The sequence below is a fragment of the Anneissia japonica genome, unplaced genomic scaffold, assembly GCF_011630105.1.
Source record: "Anneissia japonica isolate Jap-2015-1 unplaced genomic scaffold, ASM1163010v1 scaffold287714_len2871179_cov188, whole genome shotgun sequence".
NCBI classification, from domain to species: domain Eukaryota; kingdom Metazoa; phylum Echinodermata; class Crinoidea; order Comatulida; family Comatulidae; genus Anneissia; species Anneissia japonica.
The window spans coordinates 733,634-757,063 of NW_022755542.1; the positions used below are offsets into that span (position 1 = coordinate 733,634).

Here is a 23,430-nt window from a genome sequence, read left to right on the forward strand (position 1 = left end):
TACAGTAAGTTCTCATAAGAACCCCTCGATTTTCATCTATTTCCATAAACGCCCCCTTGATTTCCCCTCTGTTTTCATAAGCGCCCTGTTTAAATAAGCGCCCTGTTTGAATAAGTGCCTGTACGGTAACCACTGTGTGTATGTACAGTAACCATAGAGATTTTGTGTCCCTTGTTAATTCCATCAATAAGTTCTCATAAGAACCCCTCGATTTTCATCTATTTCCATAAACGCCCCCTCAATTTCCCCTCTGTTTTCATAAGCGCCCTGTTTGAATAAGTACCTGTACGGTAACCACGGTGTGTATGTACAGTAACCATGGAGATCTTTGTGTCCTACTTTGAAATTTTATATACATAGTGCACTATTTTTTGGAATGTTCGTTTTAATAGTTACTTCAATGTAAAATTAGGTAAATTTACTGCCGAATATTAAAACCAAACAGTACTAGTTATAGGCAAACTTAATTCGAAACAAAGTGAAGATTAGTCTGCAGTGACTAGAATTGTTGGGAATGAGGTCAGGGTTGTTTTTGATTTGAAGTAGATAGAAAGTATTCTTATTGGAAAGGATGTGATTGTTCCTCGGTGTACAGTACTGGCCACTGCACCAAGGTTGCTCCGGCAGCTTTTGTGGTCTCCAGGTACAAGCTTGAATTTGTTAACAAGGATAAATGGGTTAGTTTAATATGTTGTAGAGTCATTTATCTCTATAGTCCACCATATTAACATGATACTCTTTCTGTAGAATCGTGTGTGGCAGCGTGATCAGCGTGACATGCATCCTTTGCAGCCCGACAACCTTTACTCTCATGAGGTAAGTTTTCCTTTTTACACATGTTGTGTGCTGTGCAGAGTTGAGGAACAGGGACGATTAAGAACACATTGAGGCAAAATAATGCAGGCGTCACTTTGAAGCCTGGACCCACCCTCCTCAAGTCATCACCTTTCTTCAATTATTCATAATGTCAGGATTTCACCATCACTTCATTTGCTTCACCAAAAATATAGGTGAAGTATCACTCTATCTGAAAATTTGTTAGTTCAGGTTTCACCCTTTGACTTTTTTTCATAGGGTGAAGCTTCACATTTTGAGTTTTTGGCAGCTCTGAAGCTTCACCACTGTTTCATCATACTGGCCATTTGCATAGTTCAAGCTTCACCACTGTTTCACAATATTGGCCATTTGCATAGTTCAAGCTTCACCTTTCAAAAGCTTCACCAATGGTAGCTACTAGACGAAGACTGCAAATCATAACATCTGTAATCCCACACTAATCAAAAAGTACGTAGTCAACCAGGTTTGAGATAGATACGGTGACATATTTTTATTTTTATAAAACTTTAATAAAAAGCTATAAAATGTGTACAAAAGTTGTTACCGGTATAACTCTAGTTTAACTTTTAACTACTGTATTAAACACTAAGTCATTCCATCTAATGTAATTCTCTTACTTGATGAAACAAAATGTTCATTCCAGACAAATTCCAGGTTTGTGTTGTTAGATTTTGACATTGTGTTCATCAACTACAATACAAAAATAATAAAGTTGCATTTTCATCATCAGTATGAGTTATTGTGTAACTTGTTTTTACTAAATCTAAACAAGTAAATGTTTCTAAACATACATACACTATTTTATGCGCTACAGTATTTAGAGAGGCTCTTCTTTTTTCTTTTTGATTTCAGAGGTCAAATATATTTTTCATTTTTTTACAATCATATAGTGGTGTTGACTAGTCTTTTGAGAACATTTTCCTGTAAAATTATTTCATTCCGACATTCCGTTATGGAGTTATATTTTTTTTAAATAACATGATGTCCGAAATCGATTCGTGGAGTTACTATAGATAGACCTGAAAGGCAGACAATCAGTAATTTTCCTGGTTATTTGATCGAAAATTACATAGCAATAATAGTCACAAAAGAAATGTTATATACTAATGAACATTATATATTTTTGACTACATTTCAAATTTAATTTCTCTGTAGGCCTAAATACTTCTCTTGTTGGCCGAAACTTCCCGTTACTCAACAATATATTATGACAACATGCATACGAATCCCCAGGCACATGACTTCGTCGTGGGTGTCAGTGTCACTGAAAAAAAAGAGCGTTCACAAAAATGTCACTAGCTTTCATGTAATTTACTGTCAATAAAATATGTCATTCTGAGTCTATCAATTTCAAGTAAATAACCAACATAAAATGCCCATAGAATGTTCATATTTCGATGGGTCGACAAATTGGATAAAAATAATAGTATTTTCACTTTACCAGAATTCTGACGTTATTCCCCATGTCCTTGACAACAACGCACATGTTCCGTATTTTATCTTGGATCTGCTTTACAGGATTTCGTCTTATGACGAAATGCTTTCATTTAATTGTTATATATTATTTTTAATTTGTATGCATTACAATACCAACATGTCAATTTATTTCACTATAATATTGCAATGTTTTATAAAGTTAGTTAATGTAAAAAAACATGATTCATTCCAGAATGGATCCATTCTAGTTGTTGCAGGGAAGCATCATTGAGGAGAGGAAGACCTCGTTTTGACCTTTGACCAGTCTTGAATTCTGGTCAAACATGTCGAAAAGCCTGTAAATATTCATAATAATATAATAAGCCTGTGTATATAATAATAATAAACATAGGCCCAGTTTTGTTATTTATTTCTAAATTCAGCAATCTATTATTAATTAATCAAAAATTACTTAATAATCTGCCATATATTTATTTGGGACGAGATGGTTTTGAGATGAAGAATCCGCGGTCAGCACATACTACTGGCCTAAGCATGCGCAGGTTGCCGACACGCTTCATGATTTCGTAGTAAACTTGGCACCGAGCCGCGTGTAGCCTGAACATGTTCACGATGATTTCCACATTTTTTTGACATGACCGATGTAGCGGATTCAATGTCACATCACCATAACACACAAATTATTCGTCAAAGCTTCACACCATTCATCAACTTTCATAGGTATGCATTCGATCTCCCATCACCAGAAAATACAAATTACTCGTCAAAGCTTCACACCTTTCATCAAATTTATAGGTAAAGCTTCACTCAATCAAGATAGAAGAACGTTAGGACTTCACTACAACAGCAAATTAATTGACCTTAGGCTTCGACGTCGAGTCGACGTTGATATTTGGCGACCTCTGAGGATGGTGGGTCCAGGCTTCAAAGTGATGCCTGCATAAGATTTAGAGAAGGTGGTCAATGAAAGTTTGATATGTGATGAGTAGGTGAGGTACAATAGAGTAAGTTTGGCATTAGGTAAGGTAAAGTAAGTTTGGCATTAGGTAAGGTAAAGTAAGTTTTGCATTAGGTAAGGTAAAGTAAGTTTGGCATTAGGTGTGGTTTAGAGAGTTGGAAAAATAGATGTGGTAGACTGAGTTTGAGAGTATTGTACAGTGAGTTTTTTTAGAGCATTGTAGATGGGGCAGATGGAGTTTTACAGTTGTGTAAAAGTAGGGGGAAAAAGTAATTCTAGCATATTCTGTGTTGTTTCCCTAGATGGTCTGTCCTTGTGAAATGATTGACAATCCAATAAATGCTGTATCAACCAAATTTGTACGCACAGCCACCAACAAGATTCGATGTCCAATTTTTTGCGTTGTGGTAAGTTCAGCCTGAAATCATAATTTGTATTCAGTGTCATTTGTTTAAAATTATTATTTTTGATAAACTAAATCTCACTTTAGAAAGGCCCCTTATTTTGATTAGTTAGTTGATTATACCTCTGGGTTTTATAGTTGCTGAAGTCCCAGCAGTGGTCTTGGACAAACAAGACCTTGTAGATAAAACTAAAGAAATAGTTCAACTTCAAGCAGCGTATCGTGGGTACTTTTTAATTTATAGTATATTATTCAAAAAAAAAAAAACAAACCACCATTTATTAATAATATAAACTCTGAATTGGAGAAAATTGTAAACTGTAAAGGCATTATGGATCTGTAAGTTCACCTATTTGGTATATGTTTATTCATCTGTCTGTATACAGTATCCATCTTTATCCATCGAATAATTTCTTCCCTCACTCTCTATTTCCATTCGTTTGTCATATATGCACCTACCAATTTATCCTGCCATCAATGTATCAAACGTCATCATGACGTCGGGGATGATGTTGTTGTTATTGCCGACTAAGTGTTAAGACCGTCTAAAGACCGCTTATAGCAATGCACCCCAGGGCTTTAATTCGAGGTTTTACGGTATGTCTATTCATCCATTCATCTACCTACCCATCAATGTATCTGTCTGATCCATTTTCCAATCCACAGTTGCCAAATATATAGAAGAACCATTCAATCTAATTATAAAAATATACTTTAGTCAATACTATCACAATGAATAAGTTTTTTCCATAGTTATTATTGTTAATTTCAGTGGACTCCTGAAGGACGTCGACTAGTAACCGGTGCATCCAGCGGGGAGTTTACACTTTGGAATGGCATGACTTTCAACTTCGAAACTATCTTACAGGTAATTTTACTAAGCATAATTTGTGCTCTAAAATCCAAAGTTATCATTTAATGTTGTTATTGTTATATTTTTTTAGAATATATATTTCAATCATCCATAAATAATAATAATAATAATCTAATTTATAATCTAGATAAAAATCTATTCATCTTCGTGCCCCACTATATGTTTGTTCACTTATTGAGAAACATGTTTCTTCTTGTTCTACTCGTTCTTCTCAATCCTTTAAACTTGTTACTCCACGAGTCAAGCCTTCTCTGTTCCTAAATTCTGGAACTCTCTGCCCCTTTAATTACGTATTATCTGGTCAGAAATTATTCAAATCCAGTTTTAAATCCTTCCTCTTCAAGTAGTTCAACTTCTTTCTAACATCTTCCAGCGCTGGTGACAAGCCAGTTTTTGTTTGCTGTAATAGGCGCTTTAAAAATGTGTATTATTATAATAATAATAACTAGATTTGAACTCGTCACTGAGGATGAGTTTGGTGATCCGCTGCACTTTGACCATCAGGAAGTGCGTGCGGTGCAGATTGAAAAGTTTTATACTAAAATATGCTCTAATTAGTTTTTTAAAAAAGAGTAATTTTGGGCATTTAAAAGATTTACGCATACATACGCCTTGACGCCCGTGTGCACGGTAATGGTACAAAAAGTTGACTCCTGACATGAATACAGTGTCAGAAAGCCAAAATATGTAACAAAACGTAATTTTCAGCTTCGGTACGTGTTGTGCACGTAGAAATGAGCGTACGGTGCGTAAATTACGAGATTTTTTATAAATTTTGAGATATCGTGCTAACAAAAAATGCGGAGAAAGAAAGAATAAAAAAAGAAAGATGATGATGATCCTGACAATAACAAGAGGTGATCCGCACTAGATGCGGATCACCAATAATAATATAGGTTTTTGGTATAGTGCCTTATAATTGTCTCTCAGAGTGCACACAAATGTAAAGAATAAGAAAAAACAAATTAAGTAGTGAAAGATGCTGTTTTAGGCAGTGAATGACGTTGCCTCAATAAATATTGCCAGCTGTTTCCATAATATTAGTACTCTGGCAGAAAAAGGTTGAAGTCATATTTTTTATTTTAGATGTTAGAGGTAATTAGTATTCGATAAGAGGATCTAAAAGTAAACGGCCAGATAAAGTTCAGATAAATAGTGTTATGCTTTGCCATCAAGGGGGCCTTGAAGGTTAAAAAAGATCGTTATAATACTTTCCATACATTTAGCTATTTCTTTTTATGCCGTTTAGGCACACGATTATCCAATTCGTTCCATGGTTTGGAGTCACAACAACCTCTGGTTGATGAGTGGAGATCACATGGGCTATGTGAAATATTGGCAGTCAAATATGAACAACGTTCGCATGTTCCAAGCACATGTTGACCAAGCAATAAGGGAAATAACGTAAGTAAAATAAGTATTTGTAAAAACAAAAAAAAAAGGAAAATAACAAATAATACAACAGTAAATGTTGTGATCTGGAGATCGTATTTTCGAGTCCCACCCGAGAACAACTTGCAATTTTTTTTTGCAATTTTTTTCATACGTACTGAGTATTCAGTACATTTCCACGTCAGGTAGGGCAAAATTACACCTCAGTAAAATACTTACCAGAATTCTTAATTTTGTTTTTGGAGTGAAGTAGTTTTTATCATGGGAAAATATCCTGATGTTTAGCAGGTTTTCACCTACTGTAGGACTATAGAGAATATAAGTGTAGCATAAAGTTTAGTTACTCAATAATTAAAATTTAATATTTGTTCTTCTCCATCAATAATGCTCTTGTAATTCTAAAAAAAAAAAAAGCACAGTATATATTTTGATTGGATTATTTTTTACTGATGTATTATATTTCCTGACAGGTTTTCACCAACTGATTCTAAATTTGCTACCTGTTCAGATGATGGATCTGTTAGAGTTTTTGATTTCTTTCGCTGCCATGAGGAGAGGATCTTGAGAGGTCAGACCTAATTTATTGCTGTTGAAAATGAGGATGTGATTTGTTACCAAGTTCTAAAGACTTTTAGACCTTTATACACCATTTTATTGAGTCTATTTTGAAACAGCACCGCCATTGTCTCGCAATTTTTCACTGGGAGTGGTGGGTGGGGGGAACATTCAGTAGCCTAGCCTGAACAAATTTAGTTTATCCAGACACATGTTCTTTTGAGTACTTCGACAACCAAAAACACTGCATGTTTATACCTTCTATTTTTTTTTTTTTTTTTTTTTTTTTTTGGCATTTTGTTTTCAAAGACTATCCTAGGCCTCTACAGCAACAAGGTCATGCACCAGTCACAGAGCACTGAAAACACTGGTAACTACGTAGACCAAAACGCCTAGGCCTCTCGATGTCCCCCAGTGGTAGTTTCCAGGTTCTTGGAAATTTTAATTTCAAATTTAGTGAAAGGGATTTATATTGATATTGAGAAATATGAGATTTAAAAAATTTCATAGGTTTCTTTTTTTTTTTAACTGCGGACTTTTCTTCAACATTAGGGCATGGTGCTGATGTCAAGTGTTTAGATTGGCATCCACAGAAGAGTATAATTGTCTCAGGAAGCAAAGACAGTCAACAACCAGTCAAACTGTGGGATGCGAAGAGTGGGTTGAGCTTGGCTACAATACATGCCCACAAAAGTACTGTCATGTCTGCCAAATGGAATCGCAACGGTAACTGGTTACTGACAGCTTCAAGGGACCATCTGGTGAAGGTGTTTGACCTGCGAGCAATGAAAGAGATGAGCATCTGCAGAGGTCACAAGAAGGAGGCCACCTGTAAGTAGAGAGCAGCTTAGCATCATAACTAGAAGTCAAGGATCTTATAAACACAAAATAGCGTTCTTCGTGATGTGCACGTAACAAATAGGAGCGTCGATTTGGCAGAAAAGTAATCACTTTTGGGAGAGGCTATGGTCAGAGTTCAAAAGTTTTCACTTTTGCAAGAGGGCTCCGAACAATGCGTTATTACAGAATTTGCATGCAGAAATCGCAGAGAGCGCTATCTTGTGTTTATAAGATCTTTCCTGGAAGTAACCACTGTGTGTTCCTAACGGAAGAGATATTTACCTAACCTTGGTCCAATTCCAATCACTGAACTCCTTGTGTGGCAACTGAGAGGGCTAAAATGCAAGTTTTAATAGTGCAGTTTTCAGATGGGATGTTTAACCTGCAAAAAAATTCTGTACACTGTTTAGAAAAGAGTAGTGGATTATCTTACATTGGACTGCCCAATTCAACATCAGAAGGACCCCACTCCAAATATGCCTTCAGACTTTCATAGTATTCCACACTGAAGCAATCAAAACCAAAATCAATGCACTATTAGTGATTTTAAAATGTATACTAGAAATCCATACTTACAATATCTTCACTTTCTGATATTCTTAATGAACCTGCTATATTACTATTATATGTTAATTAATTATAATTGATTAGGTTGTTCTTGTTGGTCTCAGAAATCTCTATAAACATTTGTATTGCATGTTAATAGGTGTAGCTTGGCATCCTTATTTTGAAGACATTTTTGCAAGTGGTGGATCAGATGGATCACTATTATACTGGCAAGTTGGGTAAGTTCTGAAAATATTTTTTTTTATCTATATTAACTTGCAAACAATAATCTTCCTTTTATAGAAGTTGGAAGTCTTCCTTTTGATTTTGTTTCACAAACCTATCGTTTTTAATGAACTCTGTTATTCAATTGCAAATGGAAGAAAATAAATGTATTTTTGAATTGAATTGAATTGGAATGCAATAAAATTGCTAATTTAATAGCAATAGTGATGCTTTGTGGGTAATAGAAACTAGACAATCCTCTTAAATTTTGTTTGTTTTTGTTTTCTTGAAGGCATGAGAAGGAAGTCGGTGGAATAGAGCAAGCCCACGATAGCATTGTCTGGAGTCTGGCTTGGCATCCTCTTGGTCATATACTCTGCTCCGGATCTAATGACCACTCTACGTAAGTTCATATTAGTTAGACATGGATAATCAAATTCTCAGAGTGCAGCTTAGCTCAGTCATCTAAACTGCTGAAACTTATAACTTGATCTCTGGTTTTATTTTATGGCACTTCTAGATGGCTGGCAATGGCACTCTTAGACTAAAAATTTGAAGGTTTTTTTTTTCCCCATATTTTTATTTGTAATTTTGAAAAGTAGCTTATAGCTCCATAGATTCAGTCAATAAAAATCCCTTGTATAGAGCCAGTGCCACCAAATTTCGGCCCTCACTGTGAATTTTGCATCCCAGATTTAAGTAACGTTTTTGAATTGAATTTGGTGCACTACAGGCTGAATTTTATATACAGGCAGACAATATCCAGGGGCAGAATTCACAAGAGATTTGTTTTAGCCCTGAAGACCTGTCCAGACTATCAAATTGTATTTGACAAAAACTTGTGACATGCCTAAGTATAGTCATGTCTGACATCACATCATGAGTATATATGGACATAGAACAGTTTTTCTGAAAAAAAAAAGTATATAGCCATTAGTACACATATTCAAATTATGTTTAAATGTTTTTGAAAAAAAATTGCCTGTGTTTACAGAAAATTTTGGACACGGAATAGACCAGGTGATAAGATGAGAGATAAGTACAACTTAAACACCTTGCCGCAGGGGATGTTTGATGATGCCGAGTATGATGATGACAATGTGACACTACCAGCTATTCCAGGAATGGGTCTCGATCAGAGCACAAAGGAAATGCAGGAAGAAGGTAGGGAGCACTAAGTTTAGCAGTCTTTGGCCTAAAAATATATATTAATAGAAAATTGGTCACCAATCATGATATATGTAAATTTTTTTTTTGGATTCAGAGGACCCTGCTTTTGCTGCCGTTATTCCTGGCCTGGACTCTTCAGCCGAGGAACTTGCCCAACTCAAACCAACACCCCAACGCAAAGTACCATATGCCAAGCCTATTCCGGCTGATTTTCAAAGAAAATGGGAAGCAAAAAAAGCTCCAGGAATTGCACCAAAGGAAGTGCTTGACAAGGAAGTTTCACAAGGTAAGTGAATGCAGCTTGGTGATTAAGATGCTTATCTTCCAATCTCAGGATCCTGAATTGAAATCATGTGAAGGACAATGTTCTCTACTCCTTAGGCGCGATCTACAAATTATCCCCAACGACAGAAACGGGTCAAACACGTTTACTATTGTTATATGACAAGCTCCCAAACGCGTCTGTGAAATGCCGTTTGGAAGCTTGTCGTTCGAGCCGTTTATTCCGTTTGGAAGTTAACTCCTCCCCTTTTCATATAGCTGACTGCTCGTGAATGGCAAATGTTAAACACGTTCAGCGAAATTTGCTGTCTCTTATACACATCTAGATGTGTATAAGAGACAGCTTCTGTATCTGTTAGTTCACTGTAGTATTAGAGGTGTTTGGGGGTGACAGCCTGACAAGACAGTAAGTGGACATGGTTGGATGTTGATGGGTGGGGAGGGTGACTCTCCCAGACGGGGCCCTAACCCTCCGTATGCACCCCCCCCCCAACTGGTGCCACCCTGAACCCTTGGATCGACTAGCTTATTAATATTCATGAGGCACGATAATTAGACGATCGCTTTCCCAGACGCGTTTGTAATACATGGTTTTCCCAGACGCGTTTCTGTCGTTGGGGATAATTTGTAGATCGCGCCTTAAGGTTTATATATTTGGTGAAATTTTATTATTTAGTATAATGTAAATTCTCATGTTTTATTATAATAATTTTATGAAATGTAAAAATATAAATGGTTTAAAAATAATTATTGTTACCATCACAAATATAATCCCAATCTCACCACATCATTTAATGTTCAGAATCTTGGGTTTGAGTCGTAATGAGGACAGTATGGGTATTATTTTTAAATATGATTATAATGTACAATATTACTTCATTATCATTAACCCCAATAAGGCACAAATAAAATTTTGATGATAAATATGGTAAACAAAAATATTATATAAAACAGAAAATGTTGTTAGCAGATGGGACAATGTTGCTATGAGAACTGCAGATTTTTCCCAATTTCAATGGCATAGGGATGTTCAGTGCAGTCAGTGCAAAGCTATAGGGCACAGGGGTATTATGGGCCCATTCATAAATAGGCTTAAAAATAATAATTAAAAATAATTTTCAACTTAACATTTTTGAAGAAAAAAACTGCCAGTGGACCTCTCAATAATATTTAGGTTTTTAGAGGAGTAACAATTTATTACTTTGTTGATTTCAAGAAATAAATAAAAGAAAAGAAAAAATTATATAACATATTTAAGTTTAAGTCTTAGAGTGCCATTCCACCATCCAGAGGTTCCATGATCATAAATTGTCAGCACCCACCGTAGTGGGGCTAAGGTGGTCCAGACGCTCCAGCTGTGAAAATCCCTCCATGTGCCCTATTTTGAATTCCTGAATCCATAATTGCAATTATTTATTTTTACATGCCAGCAATTTTCTTGATTAGTTTATAGCTGCTGTGACCGCATAGGCCCCTCTTGAAACAGTTAGTTTTCCGCTTATCATTAGTTTTTATTACTAGCCATTAGGGATAGATGGTAAAAAGAAGTAATTCTGTCGATGAATTTTCTGAAAATGTGAAATCAGTATCTAGTTCTAAAATTTTTATTCTTAAATTCAAAATTTGACTCTTGAAAATTTAAAATGTTTGAGCTTGCAGAAGCCCAGGGGAAATTAACGTCTTCTCCCCCACTAGCCATAATTCAGGCCTACAGCCCTAGGTAGACGCTTCACATCAAAGAGCTTGGCAATTAATCTTCCACTGGAGCCTGTTCTCTACGCCGCTGTCCAATTTTGTGTGTTGCAAGTTCGTTGCAGAAATTATTACTTTTGCATAATTTGATGAAAAAGTAAGCTAAAAATGTACAAAAAGAGAAACCTTGTATGGTTCATGTTTATTGATTTTGGTTGTATTTCTATTCAATTCAGGTCAAAAAGTTGAAACTGATAAAGATGGTACCAGTCCCACTAAGCACAGCAGTCACACTCAGAAAAGTAACACTCCTCAAGCAGCCTCAGGCCCTACAATGAACTCTTCAAAGAAACCTCAAATTAATTCAGGTCCTTTGCAGCAAGGCCCTGCTGGTAAAAAAATGCCACCTCCTACAAGCCAGCCCAAACCCGGTCTGCTTGGTACACATCCAACATCTGTACCGCCAAGTGATGGTCCTAAGACTGGTCTCTTAGGTGCAGCACCTCCTCAACCGGACACACCTGTACATGATGCTGGACCATTAGGAGGTGATGTAGACATGCGACATAGGTTGTCAGATGTGGACATGAGAAATGTACCTATAAGTGGGCTGGGAAGACCTATTGAGGGTAGGCTTGATGGTCCACCTAGGGATGGTCCACATAGGGATGGGCCACCTAGGGATGGAGCACCTTGGGATGGGCCACCTAGGAATGGGCCACCAAGAGATGGTCCACCTAGGGATGGGCCACCTAGAAATGGGCCACCTAGAGATGGTCTTCATCACAATGGACCACCTGGGGAAGGCCCACATTTTAATTTACCATCTAGAGATGGTCCTCACCAGGAGGGGCCACCAAGGAATGACCCAGCTGGCCCCCCACGTGATCGTGATATGAGATCAAATCCTCCGTTTCACGATGAGGATCTTCGGCCATTTTCTTCCGGTCATGGTGAACCACCTCGTGATTTTGACGCTAGAGGCTTCCGCAGTCCTCCTAGAGATGAAGATCTGAGAGGTGCAAGGCTTCAACCGTTTAGGGGTCCTGGACAGCCAGGAACAGGAGATCATCGGCATGACATTCCTCGGGATATGGACTTGAGAATGGATAATTTTGAAAATAATGATCATAGGACTTTTATGCATGGTGGAATGAACAAGGATGACCATGAATTATATCACGGACGGTTACATGCTAGAGGTGGTATCCATCATGGAGGTCAGAGGCCAGGGGTCGGCAGAGGTGAACCAGAGCCAAAGCATGAGCAGAGATATTCCATTGATCGAGCCTTTTCTCAAGAACATGATGGACTGCCACACAGAGGGGTTAAAAGAGGTTTTAATGAAGAGAGAGAAAGAGGTCCAGGAATGGGAAGAGGGTTTCCTAGAGGTGGTGGATATCAAGGTGGAAGAGGTGCCCCAAGGGGTGGAGGACCATGGAGGAATGACAATATGGGTAGAGGGAATTATAGGGGAAATTATAGGGGTGGAAGGGGAAGAGCAAGGTGAAAGCAACTTTCAATTTGTACAGTTTTAATCTCACTGAAGTAAGGGAAGAGAAGCATCTGGTTACTTATACCCGATTCACATGTGAAGTTAAATTTAACAAAAAGTAACGAATTGTAACCGAGCCATCTCCCGAGTTATTCCCAAGATTTATAGCATTCACACGCGTCTGTAAGGTAATGCTAAGGTCGTGTAAAATTTACCGTATTCAATTTTATTCAATGAATCATTTTTGCCCCTACTGCGATATAGGCCTAGCCTAGGCCCCCTGTCATAGATGGACTGTTGAACTCACCATCACAATAAACATTCGAAGCAATCAAAATACCCTTAACAACTGCTGTACTACTACTACTAGGCCTAGCTTCCGACATTTCTGTCGACTCTTGGTAATACTATTACTAACACCATCCCGATGTTTGTGTATGTATCATCTTCTTCTACAATTACTAATTAACATCGATAACAAGGGTAATTCATCCATCATTGAGAAAAACTAGGCCTATCTATTTCTAGTGGATCGGAATCGTCTGCAGAAGGAAGAAAATTCAAGGGACCCCGCGAAACAGTAGTATTGTTGTTGTTGTTTTGGAATTCCTGCGCATGCGCAGATCCATCCATGCTACATCTCGGAAGCTTTACCAGCCTTAGCGAGGCTGGTAAAGATTACCGAGACGTTCCAAGATTTTACAATGATATTACACAGAGGTACTTTCACATGTGCCGTAAAATGTTACTTTTGGTTACATTTGTTAAGATTTTTGTACATGTGAATCGGGTATTAGACAACATACCAAATGTAATGACATAGGATCCAACGCTCAGTAGCTTAATCTGTGTCATGTTGATGAGATCGCTAATTAATGACTGCAGCTGTCCTACAAGCCAAACTTGCATCAAATTGTGTGCCCTCATTTGATAGGAAGTTTGTAATATGAATTATTTTAAGGCATGCTCAGCTGATACATAGGTTTTTTTTATCATTAAAAATTTACTTGTCATTATTTACAGACCCGTAGCCAGGTTCTTCCGGGGTGGGGAGGTTCCTTTGGGTGTGGGGTCTAGGGTCGAAGCTACAGTGGGGTTGGCGAAACCACCAAAGCCAGACGATTTTTGTGCTTTATGGGGTCTAAATAATCTTAATTTTCAGGGATTTGTTTTTACGACTAATACTAATAGTTACAAACAAATAAAATATAATTTTTTTTGTTATAATTCCAGCCAAGAGTTTCATACTTAAATATACTCCTTTAATAAAAGTGTCCATACATTTTGTTTATGTACAGTATGGTCAATCTTACATATTTGGTGGGTTTACATTATAGTGGAATGGGAAATGATATGTAGCACATGAAACAAGTCTTTTCATGTAAAAAAAAAAAAAAAAAGGAAAATTGAGATAGGCATTGTACAATGCACATTACAATGTATTGGAAATGCTAATTAATTCATATCTATACTCCGACTGATACAAGTTTTTAATATTCCAGAATAGAAAGGGGTGCAAAGACATACTCTGCAGAGGGCTGATATTTTTTCTCCTTTCATCCATCTCTATTCAAAATGCAGGCTTTTAATTATAAGAGTGTGTACAATATTAACCACAACATGTGAATGTGATCAGTATGAGCTAGGGTCAGAATTAGGTAGAAGTCTTCTCTAGCTAATTGTGTCACACCATCTTAACAGGTTCCTGTCCACAATGTCGAATTTTAGGTTACAAGTACACGTGACTTACTGATTAAGTACAGTGGGTATGATATGGCATCATTGTGCACTTAATGGGGAAATCACGAATATTTTTTACTTTAAACATGCAGTAATAGTAGTGAATATTAGTTGTGAGATGCATAATCTGCCACCGTTTTGCAAAGGATGTGCACATGCTTGCAGGGGTGGCGCCAGCAGGGTGGCTTAATCCCCCATCGGTCTGGTCAATCCCCCCATCATACTGCCTACGCCAAGCAAAATCTGTCTCCGCAAACGCTTTGTCTGGGTCTGATCAGTCAAGCAGAACATTTAGAAGTCCCAATTTTTAAAAAAATCTTGTTTTGTGAGGAGGGCATACCCACCCCTGGCTGGGGCCTTTGGCCCTCAGATAACGCTGCGCGCTATAGCTACACCCATAAATACTTAACCCCAGTCGGACATCTTAGCCCCCCATAAATTATATCCTAAAGCCGCCCCTGCATGCTTGGTTTACACAAGACTTTTTTCCCTTTTTATGTTTTTGAGGTAATTTCCCTGAAACAATTTGCGCACACAACCTTTGCATCTCTTCCTTTGATCTAGTGAGCATGCTAACTATTATTGCAATGCACTATTGCGGCTTGATGTGATATATAATTGTGTTCAAATCGAAATGAAACATTTGTATACCTACTATATTTGCTAGTTCTTTTATAGCTAATTTAGAAGTGTTCAGGTGTTATTGATTGCCTCAGATCTCAGAATCACTTAAAGGTTCCAAATTTAAGAATTAGACTAAAGCTGAGCACTCACCGTGTCTGGCGGTCATTGGCCGACGCAATTCTAAAAAGTGCGCAGTGGATTGTTTTCTAATGACGATCCATTCAGACTGACACCAACAATAAGCAGATGGCGCTGTGTCCTCTATTGCTCAAGGGGAGCAGAGGAGGAGACTCGTGCAATGGTCGCAACAGATCGATTTTAATGACAATCCGTTCAGACGGCCACCGACAATCAGGAGACGGCGCTGCGTTCTCTGTTGATCACGGGGAGCAGAGTCGTACGATGCAGTGAGTTCCAAGCTTTAGGTTATGCTGTTACTTTCTTGGATTTTTTTTACCACCTACCATTATGTAGCTCCTACAGTAAGGGTTGAATTTTATATGAAAAAAAAGTTTTGGCATATACCAAATTCTCCCCAGGGGTGTATGCAATGCTGGTGGTGCACTGGGTCATGGGCTCCCCCGTTTTTCCAGTACATTTCCCCAACACTATGTACTGTACTAATGATGCTAATGAAAGTAGTGTCACTGATTAATGGTTCAATAGTACCCACGAAAGCAGAAAGATAATGATCAATACAAATGAGGGGAAAGGGTTTAGGTACTGTAGGACCACAGTCTGTTTTTTTGTGAGAAGTAAAATTTGTTGTAGAAATTTGAACATGAAAGGCAGAATACCATATAAATAGTTTAAGGAAAAGTAAGTGGCTCTGTGCGCACCCAGTGTTTGTGAGGATTTTCAGCAGGAGGAGTGGAATGGACCGTTCTGCTAAGCCTAGTCCCTTGGTTATTGCTGCCAAGATCCCACAAATAATGACAGTGTACAAACATACGCCAACATGTGTGTTTGTCAGACAACACATGTATTTTTGGCCCTTGTTCTAATTGGCCAGTTGTTAAGTTTGATTGGCACTACAGAAATCGCTGTTGTTTGTTAGACTGTAAAACAGGAAAGTTTTGTATTAAACTATAGCATTTATGCTGAGTGTATTTCAATCTCTGTTATCAATATTTTTTTAAAGAAAGTATAATTGTGGTCACTGTAAATCAAATTTCATGAAAATAATAAATTTGTATGAAAAAAAAAATAAGGAAAGTTATTCTTTCATTTGGATTTATTTCTGGTAAATAGAAATTCCATTTGTATTACGGTACATAGTAGAATTAAATGAATACAGTATATTATCATCATCGTCATATTACTTATTCATATATTAATATAGTGCCTTTTTTCAGAATCTGTATAAATGGCAATGTGAAGTACTTCTGTCCTAGGTCATTGGGTCCGCATGTGTAAGTAAATCACATCTGTGTGTTCTTGTGGTGGGGGTGAAAAGCCTGAGGGCCCAGCTAACAGGATCCCTGGCATGTGCAAAAATAAAAGCTGATTCTATGGTTAGCTTTTTTTTAAGCCTTAATATTCATAATGTTCTTAAGTTGGGTCCCACAAGTTTTCGTTCCACGACTTGTTGCGCAACTGTGCAGCATATGTGGGTGTGGTCCGTCTATCGGGAAAAGAGAACCGCCTGTGTAAGACATTCTGATATCATCGCTGCACAAAAATGTTTTGAATACTGTACTGAAAAAACACAGGATAGGAGCATTTATTGAACAAGAACAGACTACTACAGTATAAACTAGTACAGTAATCCAAAAGAACCATTGAGGTAATAGCTTTCAACTAAGTCTTAATCAGAAAACAAATTTGCTTTATTCTCTTGGAAAAGCCAAAATGTACAACAGCAACCTCAAGCTTCAGTTAAGTCATCATTGAAGTACAGATGAATGGCAGGGAGGAATTCATCATCGTTCATACTAAGTGTGTAGAAATCTTCGTCCTCATCTTTTATATTGTTCTCGTCCAGCGTCTTGTTCATTTCAAGGTTCACACCATTGTATTTCCATGTGTAGCTACCGGCATGTTTATTCCACGTAAAGTAACGGTTCTGAATCTCGTCCATTGTTTCTTCAGAACAAACCTAGTTTAATGAAACACAAACTAGTAATATTAGTTTAGAATCAGTACATTATGATGACATTTATTAAATGGAAAAGCTCATTACTGGTAGGCATTTATAATTCGCTTCTTCTTTGCAGTTATAAAGCGCAGTTCTTTTTCCTGGTCATTGGGTCTACATGCTGTGTTGCTGCTGGTATTAGCGCAGGAGCAAAGGTACCCATTTATACTACCTGTGCGGAGAGAAGCAATGCAGATAAGGTGCCTTGCTCAAGGACACAGGCGAAATGCATAGCGAGGGATTGAAACCAAACCGTTCCTGCTGCGCCAAACTGCTTCCACAATTATCTTCCAACCCCTTCCCTCCCACTTTGCAATATGGGGATGAAGGATAAATCTAGCAAAACAATATAAAATTCCAACATTTTATAAATTTATGCATATATTTAACCAATTTAGTGGTATGTATTTGAAATATTTTTAGCATTCTCTCCATATAACCACTATTAGGCTATCAAGTTTACAGTTAATATTTGGTCTGGATTCATGTTCAGATGTTCAAATAGTTTTTTTTATCAAAGCCTGAAACTGAATACCCATCCTCAGGCAATTTCTTGAAACACTCTTTATGGGAAAGGTATAAAAAAATGAATGCAACTTTTACCTCTATCACATTCTCTTGTGAAGTCAGTGTATTTATTATCTTGATGAACCTAGTCTTCTCAGATAGGATACCGATGCAATATGAATCATCTTTCCACCAGGGTCTACCAAAGTCATTGGCCCAATCAGTCCTCGGACAAGTTGGAGGAATATGTATAAATCGGCCGTGTGGTGCATAAGGGAATGTGCAACCTGTTACAGGATCTACATGTGAACGTATCTAAAAGAAATATCAAGTGTTATTCTTAGTATTCCAGAAAGAACTGCAGCATTACGTTGTCTACTAAGGCAAGACTTTATTTATACCTTGTTTTGCAAACCCGCCGCCCTCCAATATGGATAATTTTAAATAAAAATACAATTTTATTTTTGGCCCAATCAGTGCACCCGCCACTGCGAAAAACTTAAAATTTCTGAAAAAAATAAATTTTTTCTTTATTTTATATTACACCTGCCACTGCTTTGAAATCTTCAAAAATAAGATATGTATATTTCTGCCTATTTATATAAATTTTAAAGCATTCAACTATAAAATTTTATTTTTATTTTATCCTTCATCGGGAGGTTTTAGTTACAACACTTTGCTAAACAAGAGAACAAAATTTTATTTTTATTTTTTCCGGCCACTTCTATCTCTAAAAAAGATAAGTTTGTGAAATAAGGAATAAAAAAAGTGTGGTCTAATGGTTAAAATACTTTAGCATTATTTATTTATAAACTTTAATTAAATACTTTATTACTAAACAAAATGGCTAAGCTAATATGAAATTGAAAATTAAAGGTAAACTAATCATTTAAGTATCTCAGTAAGTTATTAGCCTTTAAAAATTTAAGACATTTAAAACAAAAGTTGCTACAGTACTAGCTATTTTTGGCAAGTTGGCAGTAAATTCATTTGTATATTTTACGAGGCTTTTCTTAAACAGGACTGTTATATTTTGTCTAAAATTATATTCTGTATTAAACGTAGATAAATTATGTTTCTTTTTTCTTATTGTTTAATTTTTTAGTGTTTTTCCTACCTCTCTGGTATTTAAACTACAGTAATATGCATAAATTGTCACAAACAGAAAGCTCCCTAAATTTCATTTATTTGTATAAAATCACACACATGGTAATCAGCTACACAATCTATCATAGACCAATGCAAAGAATTCTGGGCAAATAGTAAGCAAGGGATTTAGGGGGAAAAAAAACTCTGCACAATAGAATCTTCAGCAATGCTAGAAAATCTGGACAAACTTACATCCTTTGACTTTTTATCGAACCAGTGTGTGATATCCTTGCCAGCTTCAGCAATGATTGGTTTCAAAAGAACATCTCCTACAAATATAGTAGTAATGGTATACTGTAAATTAAAAAAGGCAGTGTGCAGTATTGTTGGTGGTCACCTAGAACCAGAAGTGGGAATAACAAACAATTCCAAAGACACCAAAACAAAATAGAACGGATGTTTAAGCCAATTCATTTTTCTCTAGACAACAATTGCGAAGCCAAACCAGTCACTCATCGCAAATCCTGTTTTGAGAGATACTGTACTCGTGCGAATAAGCGCCCCGTTTGAATAAGCGCCTCTCTCGAATAACCGCCCCTCCTAACGTGAAAATTTCCTTAAGCGCCCTGTTGGAATAAGCGCCCTTCTAATATGAATAAGTTCCCCCTCAATAATATCATAAGATTTTCTTTTAGTCAATAATCCAATCAATCCTGAGACTGTGGTTGTTGGCATGATTTGAGCTGCAGAGTGGAAATACATTCTTCTTAGGTCAAAATGAGAGTATTTCTCTTGGACAGATGAGAGCTCCAATCTCTGGGACAGACAGTATATTTCTAACTTTACTCTTTTTACATACTTGTCTATGCCTAGTCATACTCCTCTTTTTCTGACCTTTAGCACATTCTCATCTGAGTTTTCAAGAAAAAAAACAATGATTCTGCCATCCTGCTAATCTCAACTGGCCCATGGCCAACAAGCTAGCCACTACCCACCACCACTAATTGCATTTGCTGACTGTTAGGTAAATATTCGAGCATTCTTGTCATGAGCCATGTTCTCTGGAGGATTATCTTTTACGCCGCACCACCATTCGTCATGTCTTTAATATTTTTTTATTCAAAAAATGCCTCTTGAATTTAATAATTTCCCATAAGAACCCCTCGATTTTTATCTATTTCCATAAGTGCCCCCTCAATTTATACCTTGTTTACATAAGCGCCCCGTTTGAATAAGCGCCCCTCAGAAAGTTAAAAAAAATATTTTTAGCGCCCGGGCGCTTATTCGCACGAGTACGGTATTGGCCAACTTAAATCTATTTTATTGCACTAAACTAACCTTTATCAGTATACATAATGGTATGCTGTTATTTTCCCCATTTTTAATGTTAAAACAACAATTTTTAACGATTTGGTGATGGTTTCTGCCTCAGAAATAGCCGAAATCATAAACTTTGAAGGCTGATTTCTCAAATATTCTTCTTTAAACAGCTTGAACTGCTTAAACGCTTGTAACTTCTTAAGGAAATGTCGGATTTAAATGATTTTTTTACCATTTTGTAACTCTCATTTCACTGTTGAACACTGTATTAATAACTAAAATTAGATTTTTGCGATGAGTGACTAGTTTGGCTTGACTGGAACAACTTGCCCCCCCCCCCTCAGTTGTTTCACAAGAAACCTGCAAAAATTTTAAAACCACAAGTAATGGTTAAGCGACCACTCTACCACCACACCTCCAGTTTAAACTCCACCATGATGTAGGGTCGTTTAGGCCCTGAGCGAGTCGATTCGGCCCTGGGTTGTATCGGCTCCAGTCGTTTCAGCCTTGAGTTGTTTCGATTATTTTGGCAGCAGTGTATGGAGCGCCGAAGGTGCGACTGCAAATAATGCTCTAACAGAATTGGCTAATCAGTGTACATTTGTTGAAATTTGGGCTACATTACTGCAACATTATTAGTTTATAAACAATTATTCTTAGTATTAAAGTTGATTGTATCAAATGGTGTTATCTTTCTTTTTGTAGAAACAATGCAAATGTTAAGTCAATTGGTTTGGAAAAATCCATTTTTTTTTCATAATTTCCATACAATAAATATATTTTGATCATGTGCATAAATGCTTCAAAGAAATTCAGATTTATGAAATAAGTAGACCTATTTTTTCATGTTTGTTTTCTTGTTTGCATCTCCATTTACATTACATTACAATGCATATAAAATAAATTAAAATATACTGAATGATGTGATAAATGAAAGTAAAGGAAATATAGTATTATTTTCATATTTATATTTTTCATGTAAAGAATAAATACATACAAACAATTCATATTAAACACAAAAAAATAGGCTACAGAACTAAAAAAAACCCACTAGTGCGTACTTAGCACTCCATACTGCGGCTGTTAATCGCAATCGAAATGCATACAAACAATACGGAAAACAATATTACAGCGAAGAAGTAATAATGTACAAAATAATGAATAACTTAACACCATCCTATTTAAGAAACAGATTTAAAGAATGCGAACAAAGACATTTTAAGTATTTATAAACCAAAAACAGAATATAAGAAATGAAGTTTCTCCTATCATGGTGAAAATATCTGGAATAGCCTAAATGATATAAAACCAAGTGCAATAACTGCCACCGACACAAAAAAGATTAATAAACCACCAACTAATACAAAACTAATGTTTAAAAATTATATTGTTACTTGAAGTATTAACAGCTCTTTTTTCATAAGTTTATTTTTTCAAAAATTTGTTTCAGTAACTTTTTACAGTGAAGTATTTTTTTAAGATTACAGTACTAATATTTTTACTTTTGCATATTTATTTCTATTATATCCCAATGCGTGAATTTCGATACTTAAGAGTTTGCATTATACTTATTTGTATTATGTTAATGAAATTTACAATCAATGTGATTTCAAATTTTCCCTTTTTTTTGGACTTATAATATATATTCTCTGTTTGCTTTAATGATTGTTACTTTAGTTTCACTTTGTATAATTTGTAATTAATTAATTTGTAGTCAAAACAGTCTTGTGAAAAACACAATTTATGTGACAAGTTTCTCCGTTTGTAAATAAAGTTGTTATTATTATATTGTTATAAGTGCCAACAAATCTCTCATGATCTTTCATCAGCGATTATCGGCAACCATAGAGATCAAATTAGTATGTGTGATGTGCCATAGAAAATAAAGCTTAAGACACTGTCTTCGATGTATTTACTTATACTTTACCTACTTCAGAGCAGTGAGTCTACACCTATTCCAGCCCCACCATGGATGAGGCTGAGAGTGTGAAAATTTTAAGATAATACCTCAAGCTGGCCGGAAATAACTCTCTTCTTATAATTATAGTAAGTCATCATCATAACATCACCATGATCTTTTATCAGAGATTTTCGGCTATCATAGAGAACTAATAATCTATATTGTACTACAGAAAATAAAACTTAATTGTTTTTGATGTATTTACATTTCTTTACCTACTTCATGTGCCGAAAATCTTATACAGTACTGTACTAAGGCTGTACAGCGCTTTTTCTTTTAAATTAAAACCTGGTTCATTTTTGCAGTTATTTCAGGCATCATCTTTATTACTTATGAAATTACATTGCTGTCGAAACACGGGGGGGGGGGGGGATCTGCACCCATGCTCACTGTGACGATGCTGACAAGAATGAAAATTAAATTTTTTTAATTAAAGGCTAGGCCTACTATGGCCTAGGCTAGGAGGTCCAATAAATAAAAAGGAGTATCATGGTCCATGGAAACCTTCCCTCCTTTTAGTAGGCTAGCTAGCTAGTAGGTCTAGGCCGCCTTCTACTATCTATGTATGGCCCTACCTACTAATAATAGTACTACACCCACCATGCACATCATCATAGCCACAGAGCCTAGTCCTACCCTACATATTCTCAGTCTCAGACAAACAAATACTTATTCCCGTGCTCACACTTGATTGAACCTTATTTAGATAGTAGGCTTAGCCTAGGCCTGGGGACCCCTAGGCTTACCTAGGTACTTTACCCTACTTACTACTACTAGGCCTACTACTACATACTAGGTCTAGGGCCTAGTCCTAGTAGGCCTAGCCTACACTACTCTCTAGGCCCTAGTAGACTCTACTAGCCTAGGCCTAGGTAGGTAGGCCTAGGCCTATTAAATATTATTTCCTTACCTGCATATTTTTCACATAATAATGACAAGTCGTAAACTTTGCCCAAAAATGATACCCAAATATCTTTTAAAGTACTGTGGATAAGGACTTCGTTAGGAGTAAAATATCTTGGCCTCATTTTACCATTTATTATGTAAAATCAAACATTCGAAATCATTCTCCCTTTTGCGTTGTTTGTATCGTCTTGACAACACTAAGTAACTTTTGACCTTTCCAAAATCGCTGGTACTTTAAGATTATTTTGCTTATAAAAACTAAATAAAAAAAGAGCACGTTGTATAATTTTCTAAAAGTATTTTGTAAAAATATAATAAAATAGGCCTAGTATCAGTATATTAACAAGGTGATAAGAATTATCATACAATAATGTTTTAAGCCATTGTGTACCTAAGGAATGACAGAGGCTATGCTGGGATTTTCCCTTATTTCCGCCACAC

General features: G+C 36.4%; 2 protein-coding genes across 2 annotated transcripts; one reads left to right on the top strand and one right to left on the bottom strand.

The window, feature by feature from the left end:
• Window positions 1-720: 720 nt before the first annotated feature.
• LOC117123551 (pre-mRNA 3' end processing protein WDR33-like) lies at window positions 721-12,910 on the top strand. Its single transcript, XM_033269520.1, has 11 exons — window positions 721-816; window positions 3,535-3,639; window positions 4,408-4,503; window positions 5,759-5,913; window positions 6,372-6,469; window positions 7,009-7,287; window positions 8,003-8,081; window positions 8,360-8,470; window positions 9,062-9,231; window positions 9,332-9,523; window positions 11,448-12,910. Exons 1-11 carry the CDS (start codon window positions 778-780, stop codon window positions 12,719-12,721), a joined length of 2,598 nt encoding a protein of 865 aa, XP_033125411.1. The 5' UTR covers window positions 721-777; the 3' UTR covers window positions 12,722-12,910.
• Window positions 12,911-14,757: 1,847 nt separating this feature from the next.
• On the bottom strand, window positions 14,758-23,192 carry LOC117123552 (cytochrome b5 domain-containing protein 1-like). The gene is made up of 4 exons (XM_033269521.1): window positions 22,994-23,192; window positions 19,056-19,132; window positions 17,811-18,029; window positions 14,758-17,168 (listed from the first exon to the last, which is right to left on the bottom strand). The coding sequence occupies exons 1-4, from the start codon at window positions 23,109-23,111 to the stop codon at window positions 16,938-16,940; spliced, it is 645 nt and encodes a 214-aa protein (XP_033125412.1). The 5' UTR covers window positions 23,112-23,192; the 3' UTR covers window positions 14,758-16,937.
• Between the last annotated feature and the right edge of the window lie 238 nt (window positions 23,193-23,430).

Coding starts and splice junctions, on each gene's coding strand:
- LOC117123551 (XM_033269520.1), top strand. CDS start 778: ATGCATCCTTTGCAGCCCGACAACCTTTACTCTCATGAG. Junction 817..3,534: donor ACAACCTTTACTCTCATGAG/GTAAGTTTTCCT, acceptor TTGTTTCCCTAG/ATGGTCTGTCCTTGTGAAAT. Junction 8,082..8,359: donor CTATTATACTGGCAAGTTGG/GTAAGTTCTGAA, acceptor GTTTTCTTGAAG/GCATGAGAAGGAAGTCGGTG.
- LOC117123552 (XM_033269521.1), bottom strand. CDS start 23,111: ATGAGGCCAAGATATTTTACTCCTAACGAAGTCCTTATCCACAGTACT. Junction 19,133..22,993: donor ATTATGTGAAAAATATGCAG/GTAAGGAAATAA, acceptor CTATATTTGTAG/GAGATGTTCTTTTGAAACCA. Junction 18,030..19,055: donor TCGATAAAAAGTCAAAGGAT/GTAAGTTTGTCC, acceptor TATTTCTTTTAG/ATACGTTCACATGTAGATCC.